The sequence below is a fragment of the Schistocerca gregaria genome, chromosome 3 (assembly GCF_023897955.1).
Source record: "Schistocerca gregaria isolate iqSchGreg1 chromosome 3, iqSchGreg1.2, whole genome shotgun sequence".
Taxonomy (NCBI): Eukaryota; Metazoa; Arthropoda; class Insecta; order Orthoptera; family Acrididae; genus Schistocerca; species Schistocerca gregaria.
In genome coordinates this window covers 454,308,568-454,336,456 of record NC_064922.1, presented here as the reverse complement: position 1 = coordinate 454,336,456, position 27,889 = coordinate 454,308,568, and the positions used below count along the sequence as shown (strand labels likewise).

The following is a 27,889-nucleotide window of genomic DNA, read 5'->3' as shown; positions in this document are numbered from 1 at the left end:
TATTTGATTGTCAGAGAGTGCCTCTGACTGTGTCAAATGTGAACTGCTATTATAGAAAGTGGCATCATTATACCACTAACTAATGTTTGATAGTTGACATCCCAAAAGAATTACCTCACTGTCATACAAGATTGCAATCCAGACATACATTTTTAGAAACTTTACCCTATCAAATGGTTACTTACTTTAAAAGGTTAAGATCCATTTATTTTTATTAAATTTAAATTTTGCTTCCACTTTCCTCACTCTCAACAGTCAGGAACAGTGAGGAGTCAATTCGCTATGTTTGAAGATGATACAATCATTTTGGCTGGATATTTGTCAACCACAGGAAACTATAACCCCCAATCCAGCTCGTCAATTGATTTACTGTCAACCTTCAAACAATGCCACGACAATAAACTTCACTTACTACTTTGTGATCTTCGGTCTGAAGACTGATTTGCTGCAGCTTTCCATCCTGCTCTACTCTGCATAAGCTTCTACATCACTGCACAACTATTTCAAAATATATCCACTTGAACCTGCTGACTATAGCCAAGCATTTGTCTCCCTCTACAATTTTTATTCACCACACTTCCCTCCATAGGCAAACTGACAATTCCTTGGTGCCTCAGGTTGTGTCCAGTAAATTGATCCTTTCTTTTAGTCAAAAATGCCATAATGCTCTTTTCTCCTCAAATCAGTTTGGTATCTCCTATCTAATCTTCAACTGTACGACTTTTCAAACCTTCTGTTCTCTTATTCTCTATGCTGCTTATCATCCATGTTTCATTTTCATATATGGCTTCACTTCAGACAAATAATTTCAGAAAAGTCTCCCTAAATTTAAATTCATATTTCATGTTACCAAATTTGTCTTTTTCATAAGCGCATTTCTTCCTGTTGCCAGTCTGTGTTTCACATCCTCTCTACTGCTACTGTCCTCAGTTATCTCACTGCCCAAAGGAAAACTCTGCAACTTTTGGTGTTGCATTTCCTAATCTAATTCCCTCATCACATTGCGTAATTATATATAGACCTTGACATTTTGATTGTACAGAGCCACTTACATAGTGCACTTTACAATTTAGTGTATTTAAACAAGAGCGTGCTGAAAAGTAATGCCTCTGAATTTTTTATTCTGTTCTCAATATCAGTTGAGGTATTACATGCCATGCATATAACTCGGTTGACTTCCCCACTTCACTGACACAAGTCACAACCTTCTATCACTAGAGGGCTCTGAATTGTAGCATGTAAAATGGCAGTGTGCAACATATCTACATCAGTGTAAGAGAAACAGCATGCTGTACACGAGTTTCAAACCACAGAAAAAGTTTGTCCACACATGGAGAGCCCTCACCTTCAATATGACTATGCCAGACCATGCACTAGTGCTGTGACAGCAGCAGCAATGTGACATCCGGGTTCAGTGTCATCAATTATCCTCCATATAGTCACAACTTGGCCACCTCAGATTTTCATCTTTTTTTCCAAAACTTAAAGAACTTCACTTTGCTTGTGATGAAGTGGTGCAATCAGAGCTGAGGTTGTGGCTCCGTCAACTAAATCAAACATTCTGAAGTGATGATATCAACAAAATGGTCTCTCATTGGGAGAAATGTGTCCATCGCCAAGGTTACTAAGCTGAGAAATAAATGTGAAGCCATGAAGAATAAATATGTTGAATCTTAAATACAATTTTTATTTAAAAACCTTTTTTAAGTGTTTTCGCATAAGAAATTTAGAGATGTTACTTTTCAACATGCCCTCGTAGAACAGATTACATCATAATAAATGGATGACATTTCACAGCTTATAGCTTACTTCCTTATGTATTCTTTTACATATGTTGATATTGTTTATCAAAACAGAATGGCAGTTTCTTTTATTTTCTAGCTTTTGTGTGCATCATACACTTGGATTTACATTCCAATAACCATAAAATTCATTTTAGGAATAAAATGGGTTTTTCTCCAGTATTTCTCTAACTGTGTGCTTAAAGGCATTAATATTCTTTATTTGGCTGATACTGTTTGGAAGGAAATTGAATAGGTATATTCCCAAGTATGTTACACTTTCCTCTTAACAACTTTTCCTTTGTTAAATTGATCTTAGATTCCAACAGTTTCTCATTTTGTATTTAGTGAGATTTAAATGAACTTAATTAATCTCATATTCCCATCTGAAATAAGGATGATCATCATGACTCTAAAAAGAAAACGTTCATATGGGGTGGATAACATATCCAATATGCCACTAAACAGTTGTGGCACTATAATATGTAATGTTCTAAATCACTTATGTAATGCATTATTAACTCATGGTGTTTTCCCAGAAAGATTGACATATGCCATCATCAGGTCTCTCTGTGAAAAGTGTGATTCCACAGATGGCAATAACCACATCATTTACTTATTTTTCTGGAATTTTTGAGAAAATAATGTACTTCAGGGTTGTCACCCACCTGTGTAGTAATGGGGTACCTCATCAATCACAATTTGGATTTCACTCTACTGACACAGCTATTTATACATTTACTGGGCATATAATGAGACTTTTAAAATGACAAAATATCACCAAATGGGATCTTCTGTGACTTTTTACAGGCATCTGATTGTTTCTATCATAATCTATTGAGGAAGTTAAGTTTTACAGTACACTCTAGTGTAGTTCCTATTTAAGAAACAGTGATACAAGAGGAATGCCACATCATCTGCATGGGGCGAAATTACAGTAGAAGTCAATCATAGGTCCACTACTGTTTTTGCTTTATGTTAATGCTCTCCCATTTTATTAGAACCAGGAAGCAGAATTAGTCCGGTTTTCAGAAGGTACAAGCATTGTGTTAAAGCCGAGCAAAGAAGTATATACAGACAAAATAGTAAATGATGTTTTGTGATAGGTGATAGTTACTGAATGGTTTTACATATGTGGGCTAGCTCTAAACTTGAAGAAATGCAGTTCATCCAGTTTTGTTTTGTAAAAAGATCTCACACCTGTTAACACTTTGCCATGCTGCGACACCACAGTAATGTAGTGCGCAAAATAGCGGCCAACGGCACCACAGTGGTGTCGTGAGCATACTGTTGCGCAGTGGCCGGTGACAGCACTTTCGTAACTTTTTAATGCTGTTGGTGTTTTGTTTCGTCAACTAGGTTTTTGTTTTTGTAAGTACTTGTGCACTATCATCATGGCAGACGAAAGAGACGGTACAATTATTTACGAATTAAAATGAATGCCCGGACGTCTTGTCTGACGTTCCGGACGATTTGGCCGACTGGGAAGAAGACATTGAATATAAAAAAAATGAAAGTGAAGCAGAATCGTCGGAAGATAGTGAAATACGTCCAAGAAGAATTCGACGAACGCTACGGTTGCCAACCGATTCGGATGAATCAGACGAAGATGACTGAGGACCAATAATAAATTTTATGATCTCCGGGTCCACACATATTTCCCAAAGATACACAGAGCGTCGCGGATATCTTAGAATTATATATTAAGAACGATCTAAATGAATACATTAGCGACGAAACCAACAAGTATTACAGTCAAAATGGCAATAGAAGGAAACTGGATTTTAAAAATTCTAAATTTGTCGATGTTACGGGACCTGACCTTAGAAAATGGTTTGGACTTGCTATCCTTACGCGAACTGAAAAAAAAAAAAGCTAGGATCGATGATTACTGGTCAACGAATCCGTTGATAGACACACCGATATTTCGCAAAATGATGTCCCGCAACCTATTCAGACATATCGGTACATTAGAGCTGCATCAAACGAGTCTCAGGACTGAAGACCACAACAACAACATCATTTTTACATTTTACCGACAACATCAATAAACCGGATAATGCTGACTGGCTTTTCGAAGTGCAATTCGTAACTGATTATTTTTCCAGAAAGTTAAGTCAAAACATCTCAAATGATGGAATGGTACTGTGGTGTGGACAGTTAAATTTTAAAGTTTACAGACCGTCGAAAATTACGAAATATGGCATACTCATTCGGATGTTGTGTGATTCGAGTACGGGATACATTTCCTCATTCAAGATATATTCCGGTGCTGGGCAACCTTCAGCAAAAACAGTGATGGAACTATTGACACCTTTTTATGAAAAGTGGCATCACCTCTACATGGATAATTATTACAACAGTGTAGAACTTGCAGAGAATTTACTTGAAAAGAAAATTCGAGTTTGTTGAACGATACGGCAAAATAGAGGATTTCCGGAAAAATTAAAGCACGTGAAAGTCAATGTGTTTGGAGCTTGTTCCCAACGGAAAGGTTACAAGCGGACGGCAAGCCAAGTAATCCGAATTAGCGCTGCTGGCGCCAAGCGAATAAATTTGTACGAGACGTGTGGGTGGCAAAGTGTTAATACAATATACCAACAAGAAATAATAAATAGAGCAGAAATTGTAAGTTCTTAGGTGTACATATTGATGCAAGCTTGAACTGGAAAAACCATACAATAGAAGTGCTAAGATGTTTAGGTTCAACTACTTTTGCCATAAGAATAATTGACAACTTTGGTGATACAGAAGTCAGTAAGCTAGCATATCCATATCTTATGGAATAATATTCTGGGGTATATCTTACGGGATAATATTCTAGGCTAACTCCTCACTTGGTTAAAAAAAACATTCATTGCACAAAAGAAAGTAGTCAGAATTACATGTGGAGTTCAAACATGTACATCTTAAGGTATTGTATCTCATGAAATAGCTGGGAATATTAATCAGACTCACAGTACATTTATTCGCAAACAAAATTAGCTATCAGCAATCTAAGTCTGAGAGTAATAGAAATATTCACAAGTACAAGACTAGATGGAAAAATAATCTGCATTAACCTTTAATTATCTTTGGTGCACAACGGGTGAACTAGGCAGCTGTAAAGCTCTTTGATAAACTACCCACAGAAATACAAGTCTGGCAAATAAAAAGTGTTTTCGAATGTAGATTAAAGATGTTTCTCCTTTACACCTCTTATTATACCACAAGGAATTTTTTAGTATAAATAATTAATCATTCTTAAAGATAAAAAGAACTGTGAATCGCCAACATGTACCCACATTTATATTAATTTTGTTGTTGTATGTAAGTGTTCTACGTTTGTTCCGTTGGCATGTTCCACATCATAATGTGTATCATGAATCTGACCTATGGAACAAGTTACTAATTAAGGTAAATTAAACTAGAGATGTACCTCTTCATATTTCTCACACTGGCTCATGTTTTTCTGTGTGATAGGCTACAACCCTATCACACTCCCTTCTCAACTACTGCCAGCTTGTATGTCTTCCAACTCATAAACATAGCCTGGTTTTTGTATATGCAAGTTGTAATATATATCTTGCTCCCTGTATTTTATCCCTCCTACCTTCAGTTTTTCAAAGTCAACACTGGCAAAACCTTTTCCTAAATCTTTAAATGCAATAAATGAGGTTTTGCCTTTCTTTGAGCTATCTTTTAACTAAGTTTTAAGGTCAGTATTGGCTCGTATGTCATTACATTTCCCTCAAACCACACTGTTCTCATCTGAGGTTTGCGTCTACTATTCTTTCTATTCTTCTGTAATTCATTTGTGCCACTGTTTTCCAACTATGACATTAAACCAATGGTTTGTCAAGCACCAGCCTGCTTTCAAACTTGGATTATAACACTCATCTTGAAGGTTGAAGATATTTCGTCTGTTTATATATCTTGCACCCCAGATGGAATTTTAGTAACTCCACCAAATGTGCAAACAGACTATATGGATGTATCAATATGTGTATCACTGCTCATGTCCATCGGAGACCCTGCAGTGTAAGCACTGCCGATATCGCTGGCAGGTCACATGAATTTTCATGTGGCAGCAGTTGCTGTGTATGACTAGCTTCTACAGTGATTTCCAGCCACCACAGCTGTTTACTGGAGTCCATTTAAATCTTTGTGCTTAGTACTTCGACTTGTAAATATGTGGTTCCCACTACCACCAGGCATAATGGAACTTTGTTTAGAATTATAATTAGTGAATGTATGCATAGGGACTAAGGACTTTATTCACACATCAAGAACTATCTCATACTAATTTCTGTCTTGGCTCATATGAATTTCCACCAAGAACTGTTTTTTGTCATCAACTAATGGACAGTTTTCATTTGTTGCTACCCCGAAGTTAGAGTTCAGTGAACGCCATTGACCCTAAATTGAAGATTAAAATATTGGCAATGAGGAGGTTGCAGTTTTGGTCTACGAAGTACTGCTTTGGATGTTAAATTTCTTGAACTGTAGTAACAGCAGCTAAACCACAACCATGAATTGCTCAGGCTCTTGATTAAATAAATGTGGAATCAGTCACAGGTATTGCCAGCCATCCCAGCATTTTGGCCATTTAACAAGGCTCAAGAGCACTGGAAAGGACATCAAAAATGCCTCATGGTGCACTGTTTCAAGACAAATAGTATCAAATGAATAAATCACCAACAGGCCTTTTTGCTGTCGAGGACTCCATGGTTATAATACGAAAGTTAGCCCAGTTATCCAAACCATCTACATTGCCATTGTCTGAAATACTTTATTATTCGATCATTTTATCAATGTACTGCAGGTGGTAGCAGTAAGATTAGTATCCTTACAATGCTGTAAGTCCAGTGCCAGTTACGTATTCTGGATTGTGAGTTTGAAGAGGTTGAGTCAAAAATATAAATTCACTTGAGAGCATGGTAAATAATAAACAGAAAGTTTAATATGTGATGTAGTGATTCACTTAGACCCTGATAAGATGTCCATGCCCAAACCTTAAGACAGTCCAACCCCTTCCATCCTGAAATACTGGAAATGCTATGTGAACTTGATGCAAATGGTGCAACAAACTTTCTCAACAGACCTTTACACTGCCCATGTGGCTTAGAGCAGTTGTGATACAATGCAGTAAATTCCCGTCATAGACTCTACATTGATAAAAAAAGTTCCACTCAGCAGCAGCCACCTGGCCATGTATTCAGCAGTCACAAGCTAGTACCAGGTGCCGTTCATGGCAACATGGTGATACACTTTGTTCCCAAGTTACCAGGATTATTTTTCCTTGCACCCCAGATGGTAATGTCCATATTAAGAGGATGCATGTTATAAGCATTTATGTAGAGGTAGTCCTGCAGAATGCTTTTAGCTTGGCAGGAACCAGGCATCAGTCACATCTGATTCAGACTAATAACATTTCAGGCGGTAATCACATGTAGTTTCTGTGTCCAATTTTGTTACATGCAACAGTGCAAGACGTTCCAGTGACAATGTATCTCAAATGTTGCCATTTTTGGTTGAGGTGGCTCCTACGGTTAGGAACATTTTTTGGCTTTGACATATATTCCACCTTTCGATTTTCATTAAATCATGAAATGGACTCTATTGGCTCGTTGGTACACTGCACCACAATAGATACAATTTGAATGCAGTTTTTGCCACTGTTTGAATCTGGTTTGGGGAAAGCAGTTGACTTTCAGGCCCACATTGTCTTAAAACTAACAGCAAGTCCAGGATTGTGTAAGGCTCACCCAATTCTGTTGACCATCAAAGACGACGTTAAGGCTGAACTAGACAGAAAGAACAACAAGAAATTTGGACCCCTGTTTCCTACAGTCTATGGACTTTCTCATTAAAGGTTGTTGGGAAATGGGGGTTTCCTGTGGCAGTGTGGAGTGTTTAAGCAAACTATTAATGCTCAAGTACTTTGCAATGCTTTGATTCTTCTTCCTTTCCTTCTCCAGATAAACCTGAAAAACTTTTTCAAAGATTGATCTTGCAGAGGCATATTTTCAGTTGGAAGTTCATGAGGACTCAAGGAAGTGTTTGGTCTTGAAACTACCTTTCAGATGGTCTTTGTCTTGGCTAGCCCCCCTGCCACGTTCCTGATCTTTATTGAATCTCATACTAACTGGAGGTGTGCATAGTGACTATGTTTGTTTTGACTTTATTTACAGTTAATCATGAGCTCTCTCATACTCTTTCTATCTTGGCTCTTATGAACTTCCACCAAGAACCATCACTGTTCCATTTTGTGGATTAATAGACAATTTCTATTTGTTGCTAAAGAAGTTTAGCTGTGTTCAATAAGCAGTGTTAGTCCTAAAATGAGGGTTAAAATAGGAATAGTTTTGTAATGACTGGCTCTCCCAATGATCTAAATAATTTTGTCCTTAAGGTGCTAAAAATTTTCAAGTCATTTCTCACATATTTTTGATGCTCCAGTAAGCATTAATATCTTTCCTGTGGGCAGAAGGGCAGTAATGACAGGTCCTCTCCTCCCACTAGATGTCTCTATTACACATATTTCAGAATCAGGTGACCATTACTTAGCTAGGAGTGCTTGTTTTTAAAAAGACAGTTTCATGAATGGAACAGTTTCCAGTTGCAAACATAACAAAACAGCATGCTAAGTTTTTAGCTCAACCAACTTTTATGACTATGATCACACATAAACCCAATTTTTCGAAGACTACATCATCATCCGATTGAAGTTAAGCAACACATGTGCAAATCAACTAAAATAACGTTGGTTTATTTTTTTGTTTACAAAGTAATACAATAAATACCTTAAGAGGAGGTCCTGGCCAAGACCAATGAAAAATTGATTTTTTTCACATAATTTGCATCCCAGTAGTGTATAGATTATGCCTGCAAAAGGATTTATTAATTGTGCAACTATTTTAGAAATTACAGTGTGCTGAATGGAACTCCCAAAGGCCTCACACTTAAAGTTCCCATCTCTGGCTGCAATCCTTCTTTCCATCAGTCCTTATACCAGTTCCAAACAGCACAATCCATAGCCCTCACCCGCCTAATCCTTCACTTATACATCGACTCGGCCAATGAACACACCCGTCAACTCCTATCCCAAATCAAAGTCCTCAATCTTTCCTCTCCCACATCCACACCGGCTGTACATAGCATCCTCCTACAGGCCAACCGCAAATTAGAACAACATGCCACCCTCCACCTCAAAAAACTATCCAATCTCCTGGTTTCCCACCTCCGGAAAGGCAACTCACTCACCCTCCACAACCTTTCCAACAAACCTCAACCTCCTCTCATTGCACACAGACCCAGTCTCTCCCATCTACTCAATCTCCCACTTCCAGCTCCACTCCCCCCAACACCTCAAAATTCTAGTCAACACACCCCAATTCAGTAGTTAACCTTTCCTCCAAACCCCTCTCCCAATCCGAAACCTCTGTCCTATCCAAAGGCCTCACCTTCAGCCCCACTCCCAGGTTCAACCAAACGGCCCTTGTCAAAGATTTACTGTCCTACACTCGTAGTCTCTGCTGGAAATATCACTTTGCCACGAAGAAAAACAATCCTGATCCCACTCCTAATGATCCAACTCCCCAAGACACTATCCAAATTGAACCCTGCCTGCAACAGTTCCGTCCTCCATCACAGCGGGACCCACCTCCTCTTCCTCAAAATCACCCTCTCCAAACCTTCCAGGAATTTCTCACTTCCAGCCTTGCCTCTCAATCTTTCTTGAAAAACCTTAATCCTACTCCCAACATCACCACAGCCAAAGCCCAGGCTATCCGTGATCTGAAAGCTGACCGATCCATCATCATTCTTCCGGCTGACAAGGGTTCCACGACCGTGGTACTTGATCGTCGGGAGTATGTGGCTGAGGGACTGCGTCAGCTTTCAGACAACTCTACATACAAAGTTTGCCAAGGTAATCCCATTCCTGATGTCCAGGCGGAGCTTCAAGGAATCCTCAGAACCTTAGGCCCCCTACAAAACCTTTCACCTGACTCCATCAAACTCCTCACCCCACCGACACCTCGCACTCCTACCTTCTACCTACTTCCTAAAATTCACAAACCCAAACATCCAGGCCGCCCCATTGTAGCTGGTTACCAAGCCCCCACAGAACGTATCTCTGCCTACGTAGATCAACACCTTCAACCCATTACATGCAGTCTCCCATCCTTCATCAAAGACACCAACCACTTTCTCGAACGCCTGGAATCCGTACCCAGTCTGTTACCCCCGGAAACCATCCTTGTAACCATTGATGCCACTTCCCTATACACGAATATCCCGCACGTCCAGGGCCTCGCTGCAATGGAGCACTTCCTTTCACGCCGATCACCTGCCACCCTACCTAAAACCTCTTTCCTCGTCACCTTAGCCAGCTTCATCCTGACCCACAACTTCTTCACTTTTGAAGGCCAGACATACCAACAATTAAAGGGAACAGCCATGGGTACCAGGATGGCCCCCTCATATGCCAACCTATTTATGGGTCGCTTAGAGGAAGCCTTCTTGGTTACCCAAGCCTGCCAACCCAAAGTTTGGTACAGATTTATTGATGACATCTTCATGATCTGGACTCACAGTGAAGAACAACTCCAGAATTTCCTCTCCAACCTCAACTCCTTTGGTTCCATCAGATTCACCTGGTCCTACTCCAAATCCCATGCCACTTTCCTAGACGTTGACCTCCATCTGTCCAATGGCCAGCTGCACACATCTGTCCACATCAAACCCACCAACAAGCAACAGTACCTCCATTATGACAGCTGCCACCCATTTCATATCAAACGGTCCCTTCCCTACAGCCTAGGCCTTCGTGGCAAACGAATCTGCTCCAGTCCTGAATCCCTCGACCATTACACCAACAACCTGAAAACAGCTTTCGCATCCCGCAACTACCCTCCCAACCTGGTACAGAAGCATATAACCAGAGCCACTTCCTAATCCCCTCAAACCCAGAACCTCTCACAGAAGAACCCCAAAAGTGCCCCACTTGTGACAGAATACTTCCCGGGACTGGATCAGACCTTGAATGTGGCTCTCCAGCAGGGATACGACTTCCTAAAATCCTGCCCCGAAATGAGATCCATCCTTCATGAAATCCTCCCCACTCCACCAAGAGTGTCTTTCCGCCGTCCACCTAACCTTCGTAACCTCTTGGTTCATCCCTATGAAATCCCCAAACCACCTTCGCTACCCTCTGGCTCCTACCCTTGCAAGCGCCCCTCGGTGTAAAACCTGTCCAATGCACCCTCCCACCACCACCTACTCCAGTCCTGTAACCCGGAAGGTGTACACGGTCAAAGGGAGAGCCACGTGTGAAAGCACCCACGTGATTTACGAACTGACCTGCCTGCACTGTGACGCTTTCTATGTGGGAATGACCAGCAACAAACTGTCCATTCGCATGAATGGACACAGGCAGACAGTGTTTGTTGGTAATGAGGATCACCCTGTGGCTAAACATGCCTTGATGCACGGCCAGCACATCTTGGCACAGTGTTACACCGTCCAAGTTATCTGGATACTTCCCACCAACACCAACCTATCCGAACTCCGGAGATGGGAACTCGCCCTTCAGTATATCCTCTCTTCTCGATATCCGCCAGGCCTCAACCTCCGCTAATTTCAAGTTGCCGCCGCTCATACCTCACCTGTCTTTCAACAACTTCTTTGCCTCTGTACTTCCGCCTCGACTGACATCTCTGCCCTTACTCTTTGCCTTTAAATATGTCTGCTTGTGTCTGTGTATGTGCGGATGGATATGTGTGTGTGTGTGTGTGTGTGTGCGAGTGTACACCTGTCCTTTTTTTCCCCTAAGGGAAGTCTTTCCGCTCCCGGGATTGGAATGACTCCTTACCCTCTCCCTTAAAACCCACATCCTTTCGTCTTTCCCTCTCCTTCCTGAAGAAGCAACCATCGGTTGCGAAAGCTAGTAATTCTGTGTGTGTGTTTGTGTGTTTTGTTCATGTGCCTGTCTGCCGGCGCTTTCCCGCTTGGTAAGTCTTGGAATCTTTGTTTTTAATATATTTGAACCATGTTCTTACCGATACATAGGTAGCTGTATGTGCTCAATGAATTAGTTCAAGGAAAGATTCGATCAGTGCATCAATTTTTGTCCAATGAAGATTTGCTTAAAAGCTGCATAAATGCCAATACGCAAAATGACGAAAGAGGTTCAACGCATGCATTTGGAAGCTGGTACCAAAACATCTTCATTGTGAGACAATAAACTGTTAAAACAGCAGCATGTATAGCTGCAGATATATTCAGCGAAGGCTATTCATCTAGTCTGAAGACCATGAATGTGTTAGGAATCATCATAGGAATGTACAGCTAAAACTTTGTGGAGTAACCTGATAGAAAATGCATGGCCACCATGGAGCAAGGAATGTCTCAGAAAAGACAATTAAATTCAGGGAGCCTTGGCAAGAGCTTTTTTGCTACTTGAATTTTAAATATTTTTTCAAACAACTGAACTTAGAAAAACATGCCAAGAAATTGTCATGATTTTCAAATATTTGAGTTACCCCACACCCCCCTCCTCTGGTATTTTCCAAACCCCATCATGATAACCACCTAAATTCATTTTAATTTAAGAACCTTCTATGTTTATGGGTTTCAGAAATAGCGAGAAGTCTATGCAATGCGTCGCACCAACCAGGATGCGCAGCAAGGTACATATTTTGACAAGGGCTGCATTTACCATTTTTAATTTTTAAGAGATAAAGGGATGTTTTTCACACAAATTTGTGTACAATAACATTTTAATAAAAACAATACTTGTATGAAAAAATTCTAAGTTTCTCCCATTTTTCGTGCCTCAACCAGAACCTCCCCTTAAAGAAAATGATAAAAATCAAAATGATAGTGGTTCAGCACTCACTCAACTCAGTGGAGACTTTTGCCTGTTCCCTTGAATGAAAATCAACTGACAGGTTAACAGTTTGAGAGCACGTACAGACAATACAAAAATTGCTGGAGGCACTAATCTGTGCCTGGGGATTTTCTCTACCCAGGGACTGGGTGTCTGTGTTGTGCTCATCATTTCGTCGTCATCATCATTCGTGACTGTGGTTAGATTTGATGTGTACATAAGTGGGCCTGTGTGTGTGTACAGGCGCTGATGACTGCACAGTTGAGCACCGCACAAACCAAACATCATCATCATCATACTAACCTGTGCAACTTTGGATGAGTTCAAAAATTGTTTCCAACAAAGAATGAAACATCGAGAGAAGTGAATTAGGTTTTTTGGGCACTACTTTGAAAGTGATACAATTTTATAAACTTGTAGTGAAATACAAAATGTCTATTTGAATAGTTGTATAGAGCATGTCATGCTGGAAGCTAGTCCAGTTTTGAAATATGCTGTGCACCTACTTTCACCAAGAGCTGCCATCCAAAGATATTTTGGGTATGTTGGATGCCTTTCCATGAATAGTGCTAGACAATGATAACTGCTCTAATCCAAACTGCAATATGACTATAACTCTGTAATTCATAATTGTACTCAGCAATATTCTCTACACCTTAGTAACATGGGAGGTATCTCCCCCCCTCTCTGACGCCACATACAAGCAAACTTCATTTCTGGCACACTCCAAGTCACACACACACACACACTCTCTCTCTCTCTCTCTCTCTCTCTCTCTCTCTCTCTCTGTCTCTTTGCATAGAGGCAACTTCTGATGTGATGCACACTATATCTATTTCTGGAGCCTGCCCTATTTGATTCCTTTCCAAATTAAGTTACAGCAGGTCTTGTAGGACCCCTCTTTCTGCTACAGCAATAGATTTGTCATATTTACTTTCCTTCTTTCCTTGGTCCGAGGTGTCCTTTGTCCAGCTAATGCCTGGACAGGACAGGTATGGTACTTCTCTTATATTTTGGAGAAGCAACCACCCCCAAATATAGACTATTATTATGATAGGGTCGCCACTGCCAAAGGCATCTTTTTTAACCCCCCCCCCCCCCCTCCCCACCTTCCTCCTCACAAGGAGGAATCTGTGTGCCCCTTCTGTCTAGGCATAGTTTAGCTACATGGGCTAAGTAACACAGTATGACAAAGTGTTTGCACAATGTTTCAATGTTTGTCTGAGGCAGGACATGGGTATCAGACTGGTATTTCCCAAGGTTCATGTGGAAAACCACCTAAAACCACATCTATGTGGGCAGGCACATCAGCCTGCATAATCATGAGTGAGATTTGAACTGGGGCTGGTGCGCTTCCACGTTTCAGAAGTGGCCGCTTTAATGCGTTTAGCTGTCAGGGTGGGTGAATTTAGCATATAAAATAAACAAGTATTCCAAGCAGTTTCATGATTTTCACAAATCAACGTAAGTATTGTGGCTAATAGTACCACTAGCCACTGTGTATTTTGTATATGTTATTACTGTACAGATAGATATCAGAACAGTGGTATGAGAACACATTGGCCCTGTCAGCTTGTTCTTCATATTCTTTGGCTTGTCATTACTAGTATCTTCTATGGAAGTATGATAAGCATGTGATTGTAATCTCATCTACAGCTAAATAATCTAGATACATTCCACATCTAGGATACTCATTGCTGTATATATCTATCAAGTTTACATAAAATAATAAATCCTGTACTCCCCTCTTCAACTAAGAGATAAAAAGCTCTAAATAGGCATATTGATAATTTTTCTCAGAATACACAGAATCTATAACAAACCTCTTATGAATAATTACCAGTAATACTGAATAGCAAAAATTCACTGTTCACCTGGAACATTCCTTGCAGAATTAGAACTCAAAGTCTTATTTCACAAACAAGAATCTCACTACACTATAGTGTTAGTGAAATAATTCAGCAGCATACAAGAAATTTTTAGAACATACTTAACATATTGCATGAAAAACCTTTTAGCACATTCAGACATCTATGTTTGGTTGTAAAAGGCCAAAATGAAAACTGAATTTAGTTTGTCTACAAGATCAACAGCTCTGCATGACACGGAGACATAATTGGAGGAAGAACTCTCAGGAGATAGGTAAATAATTTAAATAATGGAACATTTACTTTGGGAAAGCACCATTAAAGTGGAACATAACTTGTATGTGTACAACTCAAAAGGTTTAAACAAAACACCAAATACTATCTCGTACAGATTAAACAAACAGGTTGATACAGGATACACTATAAATACCTGAGCACTGAATCAAACCATAACACTATGCTGATCCTTTTCAATTTGAGCAAGGGAAAGGAAATTTCCAGGATAAAGAGTCACTGTAATTCCAGTGATGCTGAAGATTAAATAGGTAGATCACATAACTAATGAGGAAGTATTGAATAGGATTGGGGAGAAGAGAAGTTTGTAGCACAACTTGACCAGAAGAAGGGATCAGTTGGTAGGACATGTTCTGAGGCATCGAGGGATCACCAATTTAGTATTGGAGGGCACTGTGGAGGGTAAAAATTGTAGAGGGAGACCAAGATATGAATACAGTAAGCAGATTCAGAAGGACGTAGGTTGCAGTAGGTACTGGGAGATGAAGAAGCTTGCACAGGATATAGTAGCTTGGAGAGCTGCATCAAACCAGTCTCAGGACTGAAAACCACAACAACAACAACATCCATCAACAGTTTGCACAACATTTAAAACAGTTAGTTTAACAGTGGACACCACAATATGAACTATCGTATGTTGGAACAAAGTGAGTAAACGTGGTTATGGATGCATCATACCTCACAGTTTGTCATTTGCTTCAAGTGCAAACTACACTTCTTTTGCTATTATTATAAACAGTCTTTACTTATTTCACATGCACTTTCACTATGAAATAAGCAGTTTGAAATGCAACAAAAATAGAAAGCAGCTTTGCAATAAATGATATGACACAGAAAGCTACTTTTCTTCTGTATTTCACTTATGAGGGTTGCATTAGCTGTGAGGAAATAAGAACTACAATGTTCTCTTTTTAAGCTGTCCCATGTGTTGTGGGGTACCACTGTCTAACCATGATGTAACTTACAGTAGTTTTAAGCAAACCATCCCAAAAATATCTTCTCAGAAAGTTTCTAGAACCAATTTTAAGTGATGAATCTAGATACATATTACATCCCCCTACGTATTTCTCCCACTGGGACCATGAAGACAGGATTAAATTAATTGGAGTATACACAGAGGCATTCAAGCACTCATTCTTCCCGTGATCCATAAGTAAAACAGGACAAAGTCCTATTAATTGGTACAATGTGACATTCCCTCAGCTGTGAACTTCACAGTGGTTTGCAAAGTGTAGATTTAGATAAAGTTGAGCAGGCAGAGTCGACATCTGAAGAAGAAGAACATGACACGAAAGTTATGCCACCTACACAAGTGCTTGCTTCTTCCAATTGTCAGATTCAATACAATTACAGATTAGAGTTTAATGTTCCATAGTCAACACAGACAACAGAGTCAGAAGTCTCCTGAAGCAGTACGATTATGTGCATGATCATCCAAATAATTTAGAGAAAATATAGCAAACATAAATCAGAAAGGAGTGACAAGAATTGGAGCTACATTCAATCTGAATTTAAAACCACTGTCTTAAATACAAGACTACCCTGCTCATACTACCCTGTGGCTCAGGCTGCCCTTGTAGGCCCCTAATGCATTCTGCTCTAATGACATACATGTAACTATGATAAATATTACAGATTAATACCACATGAAGAAAACTCCCAGTTTATTGTAATCTGGATCCATTTCCCGTGGATAATGAAGTAAACATTGATGATATACAACTCTTCCAACATTCATGCCCCCACCAATTCTTTGTGTTTCCAATAATTTTATTCCAGAATACAAGAAAATGTTTGCAAAAGGGACACTGGTCAAATTTTGATGCGCTTATTACAGAAGAAAGGCATCAAACGTAACAATGTAAGTATCAGTACAGTACCCTCAAAATAAGCCAGCTTTCACAACACACAAGTGATCTCTATCACATTGAGCTACTATGCCACAATCATATGGCAAAACCAAACTTCTAACACTGGTTTTGGAAAATAAATAAAAACTAAAAGAAAAAGTTTCACATTATTCTCACAAAAAAAAAGACAACTTGTCCACTTAGCAGCAGCTGAAAACAAGCATTATAGAACCATCACATATTTTGGCAGGCAGCCATAAAAAAAATATAAAAAAAGAATAATAACAGCTTTAAATGCAGACACATTCCTTTCTTACATGCAGCTGTGTTCATGTGAGACCTGTAAAAGTTTAAACCTGTATCAGTGGTGTGTCTTCATTGTCACTTTTCTTCTGGAGCCATTTCTGAAGGCCTGGGAACCTCTGGCAGTGTAAGCATACCCAGCGATGAAAATACACAGCCCGGTTCTCAGAATACAGTTGTAGAAGTTCTTTCTTGGTGCTAGGAACTTTCAGCACAGTTGCTTCAACTTCAAATACAGGTAACACAAACACATACCTTTTCAACTGAAGTTCAGGTTTTGTTGCATGTGGGCTAACATTATCGAAATGCTGCTTAAATTTCTTGAACATAGACAAGAAAGCTGGTACCAAGTTTGAACTTGGTAAGAGTTCTACATCTGACACCAATACGTGAGTCGTTTTTGCTGCAATTCGCGCTACATTACGGGCCGTATTTACAGGATATGTTAACTTTTGCTGATGTCGAAAGGTCTCAAATCTTCCATTCAGTAAGTTTAGTGGGGCGGAACAGTTTGAAAAATCTAGGTCTTCGAGCAGTTTACTGCCAACTACTGAATAACGGGATTCCATGGGAAAATATTTGTAATGTACAATCAAATGTATTGTCACGCGTGACATTTCGGGGAGGCATCTGCACATGTGATACAGAACACTCAAACTTACGAACAAATCTGTGCCTGGTGCGAACACCGCTACACTCACTGGGCCGTCCCACCGATTCACTATTTCAGCAATGTGGTAAAGAAATTCTGGTGTTGCATGTGTACAATATGTCACACCTACAGTGTTGTCTTCAAATCGGCCTTCTATGAGATTGTACACTACTCGGTAAGGTCCATTGTTTCCTAGCTGTGGTGTTGCTTCGAGAAACAATTCTGTCATGTTCCAAACGTCCGGAAACTTGTAATTGAAGTTGCAATAGCTTTCATTCTTCGGTACCTCACTGTTTAAGAAACTTGCAGGTATGAAAACGGCCTTCCTATGGCTTTCAGGGGATGGTGAAGGCAACGCACTTTGACTATCTCCATATTTCCGCAGCGGTTTCTTCTGTTCTGTAAAATGACTGTTAAGTAAAAAAGCCCTGACTGGAAAAAGTGCTTCTTTGATAACAAGGCCAAATACGGCAGTTATTATTATTGACACTGCTATTTTAGACCTTAAATATTTAGCAAGGCGACATCTCATATTATTGGACAACAAAGCGAAACTCCCGATGTATATTCAGTGCCTTCACATCCTGTCATTTGTTATCGCGTCTACTTGCTGCTCTTACAAGTATTTGCACTCTCTAAACAATATTTTATAAGCATTAATCATAATTATTAAACGTACTTGTTAATCAAATATTTTCTTCCGCAACGCCTTAACGTAGTTACCCACTTCCCGCATGCAGTCATTGATCGAACCAATTTCGTTTTGCCCTCCATGGGTATTATACCAACTGCTTTATTCATTAAATATATTATTGTTATAGCTCTTAAGAACGCAAAACTGTTAAAAGCAATTTTTTTCTTTTTTGCAGTACATAACATCTCACTAAAATGTTGGTTTAATTATTTTAGGTTTTCCAAAATATAATTACGACTTTGAAAAGGATTATAGGGGGTAATTAACAAGTTCATATCTGATCGCTCAAAATACCAAGCAAAATTTGTATTTTATGAAGTAATTCGTCGTACTCGCGTGGCAGAAACATCTGTCATCTTGTCATGGAACACTAACATTGTTACTGCGGATTTAGGGTCTTTGACTGTGTAATCTTGACTGCGAGATAATGAACATGTGTCAGAGGATGTGTTATATATAACAGACTACAATCAAATCTCCTGTCATTCCCAAATCGCCAGTTCAACCAACACACCAGGATGCCGCTGAAGGTTTATTTCGTTTTATTAGTAGTTGGCCATAAATATGCAACTTCTTTTTTACTGTTGCTTAATTTTTTTTGAATAGGTTCATGAGTTTACTGTCGATATGGCATGCGGCGGCTGTGCATCTGCAGTCGAAAAAGTTCTGGGAAAATTGAAGGGTAATGTATTGAATATTTTTCCTACGTTTACGACCCTTTTACGAAAAAATTGACTTGTTCAGTTTCAAATTTATGTACCTTATTCGATGTCGATGGTCTTTCTTTCGTTTTTGTATTGTGTTGTGAGTTAGTGCGCAACAAAGTCGGACGTGCCTTAGTGGTTCCTATAATTGCAGCGAATATGCACACGATAACGTAGCAGAATGAATTTACTGTCTACGAGGTATCACATAACAAGCCAATGTATTTCCCAATGGCTTCGTTATTTATGTACAATAAAGAATTGACATGTTTACATATTTATTTAGTTGTTTTTAACCTTTTTATTTTTCCTTAGTTTCTGTAGATTTCTACCTAACAACTTATCATTGATGTCAATGGAGTAATATTCTAGGCAATACAAGTTAACGAGATTTTCATGTTGCCTCTATGCTTTTGATCAAATTTGCACCAAATAATCCATAGCAACACGAAATTTTTTTTTTTAACGTTATCGTACTGTATTTAAAAAGTGATCATAGTTAAGGATTTCATTGTTCAAAAAGAGTGAATTATAATGTGATAAAAAAGTCACTAAGAAGTTCTGTTTACACAAAATCATGAGGTAAACAATGTGAAGAAGTTATCAATCAGACACTATTTTTATCATAGTAATATGGGTGTAGGACAGGGAGAGGACCACTGCTGGTTGTGAAATCTTCTCACTTTCAGTTTTTTCCTTTCTGCTAGTCCAAGATGCGCTTACCTTGAATTTTTTTTATCACTTTGCTAACTTAACACTTCTGTAATTTGTGGTTGAATGTTTATCTGTCTTGTAGAGACCTGTATGAGTGTTATGCCAGCATTCTTCAGGTCTTTTCTGATGTCAATGATCCACTTCATGTTCTAAATATTTTCTATCTTCTCCAAGATATAGTTAATTTATCAGGTGTCCTGCTATCTCTCGATATGCCAGTAAAATTACTGTCAACTTTTCTTCATGTCATGAACTGTGTTGTTCAGTCTCTTGTCCATTTTACAATATGTAGCCTTCTGCCATCATGTTGGCCCTAGGATTTTGGTGATGATTCTTCTCTCTAGTGCACCTTTCTGATGCAGGACCAATGTTTCTGATTTGTATGAAGTTTCTGGCTTGATGGAGTTGTGATATAGCAATTTTGTATTATGTGATAGGCATGATTTACTGTAGAGGTTTACAGTCTTAGCTAATGCTTGAATCATCTTTTGATTTCTCTGTTTGTGAGCTTCTTTCTATATCCCATTTGTCTGTATCAGCTGCACTAAGTTTATGAATTTGTTGACTCATGATCTCACCATATTTTGTAATACCTGTAATCTTTTTTGCTGCATCTTTTTGATTTGACACTTATTCTGTTTCTTCGGTGGAGATCTGTAGTCTGACCTTTTCAGTCTCGCCTTACGTTATCTCAGTTTGCTTTATTGCTGTTTCTGTGTTATCTGTGACTATTGCCAGATCATCACCAAATGCCATAGAGCTAATATCTAATCCTTCGTTTCTCCTTACAAGCCTGATTGATTTATAAAGTCCTTGTATCTTCAGTTCTTTTTACTATTCCCTGAAAACTTTGTCTAATAATATGTTGAACAATAATGATAAAATACCATCACCCTGTGTAACACGTGTTCTAACCTCGAAGGACTCTGGTAACTCTCCTCGTGAATTTAATTTTGGTTTGATGTTTATTAGTGTCTACCCATAGTGTTAACTGTCTTCTCATTGAGGCCAGGCTCTCCCAGTTCTTGGATCAGTGATAGGCTATCTATAGGGTCATACGCCATTTTCAAATCTATGAAGATGCACATGGTCTATTTTCTTGTTGTCGCTTGGCATCTCAGGACTGTCTGTAAGTTGAAAATCTGTTCAGCAAAGGATTTTACTGGTCTGTAACCTGCTAGGTATTCTCCATCTTGTCTTCCTGTTGGAACTGTATCCTGTCTAGTAGGCTCTGTGATAGATAATTTTCTGCATGTGTGAATAACACAACTGCAAGTATGTTAAAGGAAATATTGAAGGTTTCCACCCTGGCTGTTTTTCAAAGGTATTCATTTTATTATAACTTACATGAATGGCCAATTTCAGCCTTACAGTCCATTTTTCAAGCACAGGAGGTGTCAGTGCATTGCACAGTCATCCTGTTCTTAAATGGCAGATGTAGCTGTTATGAAAGTGAGCACATAGCGTGTAAGCATCAGAATTAAAGGCAGAAGGCTTCCTGCGTGTAATAATAGTCATCTTTGTAACAAATGACATGTTGTAGACACGTATGTGCTATAATATGGCATTAGCTATAAAGTTGACTATTACTGCGCACAATTAATTTTCTCCTATTAATTCTACCTCTCGCACACTATGTGCTTGCTTTCAGAACAGCTATATCTACTGTTTAATAACAGGATTATTGTGCAACCTATCAACACCTATTGCACTTGAAAATGGCCTGTAAGGCCAAAATTGGCCAATCCTTCAAGATATAATATATTGAATACATGTGAAAAACAGTCGAGGTGGAAAACTTCAGAATGCTCTTCCACTGTGATAGAATGTTGTATGTGGCAGATAGTACAGATATCCCTCTATAATTGTTAGCATTGGTCCTACCCCCTTTGTACACAATTTCTAATTTTCTGGTACTACTACCGTCTCCCATATGTTTTGTATGATATTTGTTATTTCTCTGTTGATCATCATCAACATCATCGTCATCATTAATTCCCCCTTAAGGAGAGTGCTAAACACAATCAATTTTCATGGCTTTTTTTCTGTCTCTTTCCTTTTTCTTCCCAAAAACCTCTCTTATATTCACTGCGTTTCTTCTTCCTGTCTTCTGTCCACTTTTTTCATGTTTGCTTTTCATTGCGCATTTGCTGAAATTTCTGTTATTTGATTTGTTTTCTCCGTATTTTTCCCTGTCTGTCATGTCTTCTGTGGAATTATTATTATTATTATTATTATTGATGATGATGATGATGATGATGATGATGATGTTGTTTCCTCTGTTGTGTGGATCCAAGAGCCTTCAGTCCGGCTATTACAGAAGCAAATAAGGTGGCACATTAAATTTTGAAACTTGCTGCACATGCATACTCCTTTACTTCTCTGCTGAACAGCTATACCTCTTCTTTTCTTTCTTTGTTTAGGCCATAGATATCAGTTCTCTATTTAGTTCACAGATTTGACATGTAGGAATGGTTGGGCATTTGCAGAAGTTTCACTGCCATCTGCTCTCATTTTTCTACTATTGTTTCTGTATAGTGGATGCATGGAAGAAATAGATGCCTTTAGAATCTTTTACAGATACATACTCCCAGAACTTACAGAGCAGCAAGTCACATATTAAATAACACTTTTTCTTTTTTCATTCAGTAATGCATTTCCTTGTACCATATCCTACTTAAATTTATGTAACAGCTCCCTAACCTTCTCGAAGCAGCCAAATTGCATCTTGTAGGCTCTAGTTTTTTAATTTTTTTTCCTTTTAAATTTAATTAATGAGCTTGGGATGACAGTAAATCCAAACAGGCTCATTGTGAGTCACAAAACAATATTAAAAATGCTATCTTGAATTCAGAATCCTCATGCTTAAATGTAGTTCGCTACTTGACTATTTGCTACGAGATTCATAGTCATGCCCTTACTTGCCACTACAAACAAAATGAATTAGATATTTAAATTGTGTCATTTCCTTTGTTGATTTATGTGTGGACATTGAATCTCACTGAATACAGGTGTTCAACTTTACTCCAAAAATTGTTCTTGATTTTAAAATATTTCCCATCTTCATGTATATTTCACACTTAACAGAGCAGCAATAGAACAATTTTTATAAATGGAAAAAAAATTCTAAGAAATTTGATTCATTCTTGCCCAGCCTTTCATTTGCTGTCATTTTTTTGTTGCACCAAATTCATGAAAATTGTACTGGACAGATAATTTTGATTCACTGGATTGCCACAATTGTGATAAAAAAGGCTCAACATTCCGTAATATATATATTTTTAGTTAGTGTTCCACTTTAAAATTCTTGAATGCTTATCACTTATTTTCATCTGATGCTGAAGGCAGCGGAGTGGACACATCTTATTCGGGTATTGTAATTTGGTAGACACAGTGAGAGGGACAATAGGGTACTGAGGGAGGCAATAAGGTACTTTTGCTTCAGTTCACCGTTCATTATTGTTCATTGATAAAAGCCACAAAAGAATACATACCCTTTCAAGTTGCTACCATCACTGTTGGTTTTCCACTCACCGGAAATTAAAAGCTCATTTGTCTTTTCCATTTGCCCTTTCAATATATTTTTGGTCTGTCAGTTGCTTTTACAGTGCTGAGCATAGATAGTACTGTTATTTATTTTTGCCACATGGCCATCTAACTGGATTTGTTTGCTCCTCAATATATTTGTTGTCTGCTGACCACCTGACTTCCCATCGTGCCACATATCTCTTCATTATGTGTTGACCCCATACTTCTCTATGAACCAATCTAGGACTAAATTGAATGCACTGGACAGTGTGTATTATCCAGTCTCTGAACTGGATTTCACTTCAAAATTCTGATACCCCTGCGTGATTCAGCACTGCTGTGGGCTGTAATGGTGCACGCTCTCAATGAGCGGTATGTACGTATTTTTTTATATTCACAGTATTTTTTTGCACAGTTGTCTAATTGGAAATATATTGTCCTCTGCAGTTACCTGCGTATTAATCCCCCGTATTGTTCTAGCAGTTTTTTTTTTTTTATTTCTGTTGTCTAACACTAATGTGGAGAATATTTTAGAAAGAATATTGTATGAAGTAGATATTTGTACATCTTGCAGAAGCCTTTTTAATGCTCTTGAATATTCGTATAGACTTTGCAATACCTTTACTCCATAACGGTTTCTGTTACTGATATTAAAAATCAGTTTCAAGTGAACTATGATATACACAATTGGAGAACAGGACACAAAAATATATTTCATGTCGGCATTGCTTCCTTGTTCAGGGTTATGTACTCCAGTGGTACGATATTCAGCAAACTCCTATCTGCATTAAGCAAGAAATAGGGCATCTCTACCAGCTCAAAAGAAAACTAAAAACTTATTTTGTTAGCCACCCTATCTACTAAACATCTGAATATAAAATTTTAAAATTGTAAGCCTGATTTAGATCTTTACACAGTGCATTTCAAACACTTCCCAATCTTAAATAAAGAAGATTTTCCAGGCATAAAAACAATTGTAAATTAAAAAATCAGATTAAGTGTAAAATCGTCAAACTGTTATCTTTAAGACTCCAGTTCCATTGTGTGTGTGTTTTTCTAAATCCAGCACCTATAACTTCTTTGTTTTTTGATAAAATGTCATCTAGTGGAAATTTTTGTTGGATGTAACTACATGAATTGACTGCATGAGATATTTTCATAAAATTTTACAACATATTTTTCAGACTTTGTATGGTAAATGTATCTTTTAACTTCGACACCAGTGATAATATCTTCATTGCCCTTCTGTTTTTATTATATTATATATATTTTTTTTTTAAATTTCAGTTCTAGCAGACAGCCAGAAGCAGGTACTGCAGAAAGTTTAATAAATCTCGGACTGAAATCTGTAAATAAGAGTTTAGGCTTTGAAGTTTATGAATTAATAGCTCTTGTTTCTGAAGGAACACTGTGGCTTTGGTAAACAATGAAAGATTATTATATAGTTTGGTAACTGGGTCATTTTGAATAGGGTGCACTCCATTTAAGTAAGAGTTGTTTATATAGGTTTTGAAGCTTCCTCACTGAAAAAATTACGAGAGATTCCCACTGTTTGATTGGAGAAGAGAGAGCAATCTTGTACGTACATACATACTTCAATATTTTATATGGTTTAGGAACATACACAGGGTGTTTGGAAATTCCCATTACAAATTTCCAGGGCTTGAGAGGTGAGTGAGTACATAATATTCTGAATAGGAACCTATGTCCAGAAATGTAACATTTATGTTCTACAGTGGTTTCAGTTCAGATGTGTAACTCATCCATTTTAGCTGGGGGAATTGAATTAGGCATGAAATAATACAATTATTTAGTAACAATTCTAAACTAAACACAACAAAACACCCATTTATTACTTACGCACATTTGTCTGTGTTAACACTTAATCATTAAGTGTTTACATTATTCCAAAACAAAAAAGAACACAGCATACTGTATGTGCAGAACAGTACTTACGCACTACAAAAGCGGATCGATGTGGCAACCACCAACATTGTTACAGATTTTGTACCTACGAAGCATGTTCTGTTACACATTCTCATCCCTCCTGATATCTCTCCAGTTTCTTGTGCAGTGCCCAGAATTCGTGCCAGCTGATCTTCCTCTGTCTCTACAAGAGGACCTTAAATTAAACTTTGCATGTGGCCCAACAAGAAGTCTATAGGAGTTAAATCTGGCAATCACGATGTTCATACAGTTAAACACCTTTCACCATATTATCTGTTGGCTTGTCTCCAGACAGCACGTGAAAAATGAAGTGGTAAACCATCGTGCTGAAACCTCATTTCCTGACTGACGTTCAGTGGCACAGCTTGCAAGAATGTGTCCAATACTTTGGTAAGAAGATCAAGTGTGCGGGACGAATTAACTTGAGTGGGAGGTGGTATGGCCAAATCGCATGACTGTCCAGAATATGTGCCTACCTCTTAATACCAAACAGATGCTGTAGTACCTATGAACAAGCATGGTATAAGGGTTTCCATCTGCCATATTGCATACCAGGACAAGCAACTCTGAGACTTTCCTCTTTCCCTCAGCAGATGTGGACACATTACCCATCAGAATTGACACCATCTTAGATTCGAAACTGTATGTTTCCGGACATTCATTTCTATTCAAGATATTAAGGAATCATCACTCTTTTCTACAAGTCTTTCTACATCCATCTGCACATACACAGACACAAGCAGACATTTTTTGCCTTTACAAATGTCTGCTTGGGTCTGTGTATGTGCGGATGGATATGTGTGTGTGTGTGAGTGTACACCTGTCCTTTTTCCCCCTAAGGTAAGTCTTTCCGCTCCCGGGATTGGAATGACTCCTTACCCTCTCCCTTAAAACCCACATCCTTTCGTCTTTCCCTCTCCTTCCCTCTTTCCTGAAGAAGCAACCGTTGGTTGCGAAAGCTAGAAATTTTGTGTGTGTGTTTTATTTATTGTGCCTGTCTACCGGCGCTTTCCCGCTTGGTAAGTCTTGGAATCTTTGTTTTTAATCTATCGTAAATTCATGGTGACAAAATTATTCCTAGACAGATTTCTACATGCTCAGGAAGAAAATAATTCCAATTAAGGTGATATATCCGTAACAATTCTGGACAGTCTATAATAGTTGGCAGCCATATTGTTATGAAGCTGTATAGTAGGTAATAATGTACTGTAAATAGGTCTGAGCATTGAAAGTTTTAAAAATATTTTCTTTGAGAAATACCATTGTAATCAAGTAGCTATTTAGCTGCTATTAGCAAAAGAACTATGCATATATAATGAAACTAAGGAGCAGCAGCTTTTTCCCTCAAAGTAGCAGCTTTCTTACTAATTTATCTGATAAAATTTAGATGACATAAGCATGAATGGCTTTAAGAGGCATAAAGATAGTTTATTAATACTGTGTACAGATTAAGTTTCCATTATGTCTTTGTCTCGTGTTAATGCATATCTTGACGTATTCCATACCTATGAAGGTTCTCCTCGATGGGGTCTATGGAGCATGGTGAATGAATGTTAAGTAGTATGTAGTTACTTGAGTCATAGTGAGCCCTCTTTGCAGATTGGTAGCATCATTGCTCTTTTCTAACTTCTAGACATTTTCTTTGCATTATAGATTATGTCCTTTAGATGAATTTTCTGCAGATTCAACATATCTCAAGCCTCTTTTACCAGCTCTGTCTCAGTTCCATTCTCACCCATTACTTTGTTGTTCTCAAACTTTTTGATACGCTTCTTCACATCTTTTAAAATGAAGTTAATAAGTTGCCTTCCTCTTTGCCTTCTGGAAAATCTTGGTGTTGTGGGGTAGTGAGATCACACACTTGTTTAACACTCTCATATAATTTAAGCTAACCTGTTTTTATTCCAGGACAAGGTGTTGAAGATGTTACCATTTCACTGGAGGACAAGAAGGTGAGAGTGACTTCAACACTAACATCAGACCAATTGCTGGAAACAATTAAGAAAACTGGAAAGACTGTGGAATATATTGGAACCAAAGAATGATTTTTTAGACAGTGACCTTTCTTTCATTTGACACTAAATCTTTACCATTGGAATGTGGAAATATGCATGTGCATAATACTGACATTTTATTTGCCAATGACAACTTTATTCCTAAGTGATTGGCAGCAAAATGCTATTGAAATTGTTGGAGTATATTAATAAAACTGTATAAGTTTTAAATTAAACAGTTGATGGTATCTGGTCCCTCTTATTGAATATCTTTGTATCAAATTTCAAAGTTCATGTACTAATACAAAGAGAATGGTGTGGAAAAGCTGTAAATGTTTTCTACCAGTAGCTGGAAGTCAGAATCCAGTTGACACGTAACATGCTTGTTATATGCATTTCAGACTAGTGCTGCTACTACTGCCACTACCACCACGCTGCTGCTACTACTGCTACTTTGTTATACTGTATGATGTGACAGTCATGCAAATCTAACAGTGTTATTCTTTGCTAACATGTTTCCCTTTATAGTTGACGGATTGTAGGTACTTCAAACACAAGAGTACTGCAGTTAAAAGAAATGCCAAACTTGAGTTATTGACATTGGAGCATATCTAACAAGCACAAAAACTGTCAAAGGTTTGTGATTTATCAAGGAAGGATAGTATATCTTACATGTGTGTGTGTGTA

General features: G+C 38.3%; 2 protein-coding genes across 4 annotated transcripts in view; one reads left to right on the top strand and one right to left on the bottom strand.

Annotated features, from left to right (window-relative positions):
• Positions 1 to 18,414, bottom strand: part of LOC126354001 (beta-1,4-glucuronyltransferase 1-like) — a 56,570-nt gene extending 38,156 nt beyond the window's left edge. Inside the window, exons 1-2 of one of the 3 annotated variants that reach the window (XM_050003310.1) lie at positions 18,301 to 18,414; positions 17,023 to 18,020 (exon numbers count right to left, since the gene is read on the bottom strand). In XM_050003310.1, coding sequence (XP_049859267.1) covers positions 17,023 to 17,850 — 828 coding nt within the window. In that variant the 5' untranslated portion in view covers positions 17,851 to 18,020; positions 18,301 to 18,414. The remainder of the gene's footprint in view (positions 1 to 17,022; positions 18,021 to 18,300) is intronic. The other 2 variants (XM_050003311.1, XR_007565253.1) reach the window with 2 other exon arrangements.
• Positions 18,415 to 18,707: 293 nt separating this feature from the next.
• Positions 18,708 to 27,450, top strand: LOC126354002 (copper transport protein ATOX1). Its single transcript, XM_050003312.1, has 3 exons — positions 18,708 to 18,845; positions 18,922 to 18,997; positions 27,117 to 27,450. The coding sequence occupies exons 1-3, from the start codon at positions 18,834 to 18,836 to the stop codon at positions 27,251 to 27,253; spliced, it is 225 nt and encodes a 74-aa protein (XP_049859269.1). The 5' UTR covers positions 18,708 to 18,833; the 3' UTR covers positions 27,254 to 27,450.
• The last annotated feature ends 439 nt before the right edge of the window (positions 27,451 to 27,889 follow it).

Excerpts from the sequence above, each read along its gene's own strand:
- LOC126354002 (XM_050003312.1), top strand. Across the intron at positions 18,998-27,116 it reads AGTTCTGGGAAAATTGAAGG|GACAAGGTGTTGAAGATGTT; the intron begins GTAATGTATTGA and ends TTTTTATTCCAG.